The following is a 3,774-nucleotide window of genomic DNA, read 5'->3' on the forward strand; positions in this document are numbered from 1 at the left end:
TGTGTGTGTGTGTGTGTGTGTGTGTGTGTGTGTGTGTGTCTGGGTGTGTGTGTGTGTGGGTGTTGTATTGTGCAGGGCATGGAGGAAAGTCCCTGCTCAGGAGAAGATCAGAAATCCCTGAACTAAGTAGGGGAGAGTGAGTGGTCCTTTCCTTTCAGTTCTCTCCCTTGAAGCAAGTGAGCATCCTCCATTCAGATCCGGGGACTGAGGCTGGTGAATCTGAACTCCCATCCCTAGGGCACCCACACGATCCATGTGCCCAGTAAGGAGCTGAGTAGTTGAACGAATGGACAGGCCATCCTGGCTGAGGACAAGGGGGGCATTGGCCTCAGGAGAACGGACTTGTCTGCGGAACTTGAGCTTGCTCAGCTGATGAACTCTCCCTCAAAGCCTTGCTCTGATCCCTTCCTTCCTAGCTGGAGTCCTTCACTCCAAAGCCAGGGTCCAGAGACAGACAGGAGAGGACGCCCAGAGCCCAGGCAGGACTGTGCTGGGTGGTGGCCGCGGTTTGATCCTGGCTTACCAGGGTGGACTGAAGAGAGTGCTAAACCACTGAAGGCCCCTGGGCTCTGCTTCCCAGGCTCCCTATAGGAGCCCTAGGGGCTCCTGAGTTTCTGGCTCAGCTCTCACTTCCTCCCTGTGGTCCTCGGATCCCAGAAGCCAGCAACAATTTCAGAGTTGCAAGTTGATGGTCAAACACACTGGACCGGGGCCGTCTCGGCCTCCCCCTCCCGTGTCTACAGCTTTCAGAGCCCAGACACCCTCACCCACCCCACCCATCTCCACACAACTGCTACGCTATTTAGCACTTAGTTTTGATTCAGCCACAAAGCCACAAACTGCTGATTTGAGGGGTTGGGGGTTGGGGTGGGGAGGGCTTCTCTGCTTCAGAGTGGGCAGGGTAGGGGGCACTGGCTTTCTGGAATGTGCTTTCCAGCTTGTTGTTGCTCCATGCAGGAACTGAGTAAGTCTGTCCCTCTTTAAGTTTCCTAGGTGACATAGGTGCTAATATTTTCCCTGATGTATCTTTTCCCAATTTTAAGGAGACAGCAAAAGCCCTAGATCAATGGTTCTCAACCTGTGGGGCCTCTTCACAGGGGCCACTTAAGATCATTGGGAAACACAGATATTTGTGTTACGATTCATATCAGCACCAACATTTTCAGTTATGAAGTAGCAATGGCAATAACGTGATGGCTGGAAGTCACCACAACATGAGAAACTATATACAAGGTCACAGCATTAGGAAGGTTGAGAACCCGTGCCCTAGCTGTCACCATATCTAGACCCACGCCCTGGATTTGTTAGAACAATCCTTGATTTCAAATACTGTGTCTCCCCCGTCAAATGTGTCTGACCCTCCGAGGTACCAGCAACGGGCTGGGGGTTGTTTACGAACTAATGGAGATAAGAACCATTTTTTGATCTAGGAACAGGCCAGGAAATTGTGCCTCTAAACAGTAGAATGTACAGCTTTGCTCAGTGGGACACGTCACTGCTAGAACCAGGGGAGGTGAGGGTCACTAGGGTAGCCCCTCCCTTCAACTGTCACCCATCCCCCAGGTGCTGGCAGGAGAAGGGCTTACTCACTTGCACAGAGCATCCACAGCACTGGTCCCACCTTCCCCAACATGGTCTTGCTCCTTTTTCCTGCCCCAAACCCAAGGAATGGGCAAGGCACCGGACAGAGAGTGGTCAAATTACAGCAGCCTCCGGTTGTCAGGCTCAGCCTGAAGTCCCCACGCCTCTCCTCCAGTTCACCTGAGCCAGACTGGACCCACATGCCCCACCCGGTCAATGGCTGACACGCCCCACCCACTCTACCAAAGGCCTTCCCCAGTGCCCCCTGGAGCCAGCCATCTTCCTGCCTTCTCTGTCTTTAGCAGGGGTTCAAAGTCCTGTACTTCTCAGTAGGTGTGGGCCTCTCGTAACTGACAGGAAGTTGTCACCTCGTAATAAAAAGGGAACAGTCTCAGAGGTAGGATTCCAAGCTAGTAAACGAAGGGTGTTGCCTATGTTTGCTGAGGCACGTTAAGACCCAGCATTGTTCTCACACCCCCCCCACTTCCCCTCTAGTCTCTGACACCTTAGGACAGAGACATGGTCGTGGTGGTGGTGGTGGTGGGGGGGCGGAGGCACAGGGTGGGCAGGGGCACAGGGAGTTCCTGCACTCAGATCTGGTACTCTGCCTGGGAAAGCAACAAATACACCAGAAGCCAAGAAGCCAATATATCTTAGCTCTGTCTCGTGTCTCAGTTTTCAACATCAAAGTTTTGTATCCTGGAAATCCCTCAGTCCCAAGACAATTAAGACTTTTGTTACCTTGAAATGTAAGAGACGAGCCATAGCAGGTGGCTCTATCTCTGTGAGTTTCAGGTCAGCCTGGCGTACAAAGTGAGTTCCAGGACAGCCAAAGACGCATGGAGAAAATAGCTCTCTAGGGCTGGGGAGATGGTCAGAGGTTAAGAGCACTGTCTGTTTTTCCAAAGGTCCTGAGTTCAATTCCCAGCAACCGCATGGTGGCTCACAGCCATCTATAATGAGATCCGGTGCCCTCTTCTGACATGCGGGCAAAACACTGTATACATAATAAATAAATAAATCTTTAAAAAACAGAAACAAAAAAGAAAATAGCTCTCTAGGAGAGCCATCTGACCAGGCTCTGCCACAGACACCTTATAGAATATGCACAAATAATTACGGCATTTAAATATTTTTCAGTTAGTAGCATACCCCATAGTTTTCTGCACTCATACATAAAGCACAACTGACTTCTGTTTAGTGGGTAATAATATTCCACAGGATGTTGCCTCTTGCAAGTTTGCTCATATTTCCACAAAGCTATTAGCCTTGGCCTTACTGGTTTCTAAAGGCTCTTTGTATTCTTGAGAATCTCACTTTTTGATACAGTGATTACTGCAACTGCTTTCCCGGGTGTTGGATCGTTTTATGAATTCCCTGTGTAAATTACTTGCAGTGATCTTGTCTGGCTACTAGGCTTAGCTGGCCCACGAAAGTTATTGCTCCTATTCATTACACTTGGCTAAGTCACAGTACAGCTTCCTCTCATTGTACATAATAATTTTTCAGTTCCAACCCTTCTGGACGCCATTGCCAGATTATTCTTCTGAACACAGTCCCTCTGATGCCAGGTCTCTACTCTGGCCCTATTTGCTGAGTCCGCAGAACTTCACAAATAAACGATCATCTTACGCCTTAAACTATCCTTTAAGGTGCGGTAGGATTTACGCTTCAATGCCCCCCTCCCGTTCAAGAGTTCTCTTCTGGAGTATGTAACCTCTGCTCTGACTGTGCTTACACATCTCTTCGTGGCCACAGTTCATTCTTTCCCGCCGCAGAACTGCACGCTGTGCTCTCTGTAGTTCCTCTCCCCTATTGTATCAGTCATATTTCATCTACCGTAGCCTTTAAAAGCCTGCTCGTACATCATGTCTCCCAGGAAGCCTTCCCCCCGGCTTCGCAGTTCCGACGCGCTTGCTCCTTCCCTGTGATTCAGTGCAGCATTCGGAGTTTCTTCCAGGGCCAGAACCGCACTCTGTCTTACACTTCAGATATATTTAGTCTATGCCTCATGCCTCCTAATAAACTGTGAGCTCAGTCATTCATTCAGCCAGGTTCTCATGGCACTACACTGGGCATTGTTCCATCGAGCTAGGAAGAGAGGATACTTGGAGCCACGTGTCTAACCAGCTTGGTCAAGTACAGTAATCAGTAAATATGTGCAAACGTGGAGGCAGGTGGAAAGATGCACAG

The 3,774-nt window shown here is 49.8% G+C and overlaps 1 protein-coding gene across 3 annotated transcripts in view; it reads right to left on the minus strand.

The window, feature by feature from the left end:
- Positions 1-3,774, minus strand: part of GPA33 (glycoprotein A33) — a 91,509-nt gene that overhangs the window by 35,292 nt on the left and 52,443 nt on the right. Inside the window, exon 1 of one of the 3 annotated variants that reach the window (XM_084790265.1) lies at positions 1,591-1,777. The exons of the other annotated variants lie outside the window; for them this stretch is intronic. Coding sequence (XP_084646391.1) covers positions 1,591-1,633 — 43 coding nt within the window. The 5' untranslated portion in view covers positions 1,634-1,777. Of the gene's footprint in view, positions 1-1,590; positions 1,778-3,774 lie in introns of those variants that run through there. 3 annotated transcript variants of the gene reach the window in all.

This window comes from Acomys minous (genome assembly GCF_964271855.1).
Source record: "Acomys minous genome assembly, chromosome: 1".
Classification (NCBI taxonomy): domain Eukaryota; kingdom Metazoa; phylum Chordata; class Mammalia; order Rodentia; family Muridae; genus Acomys; species Acomys minous.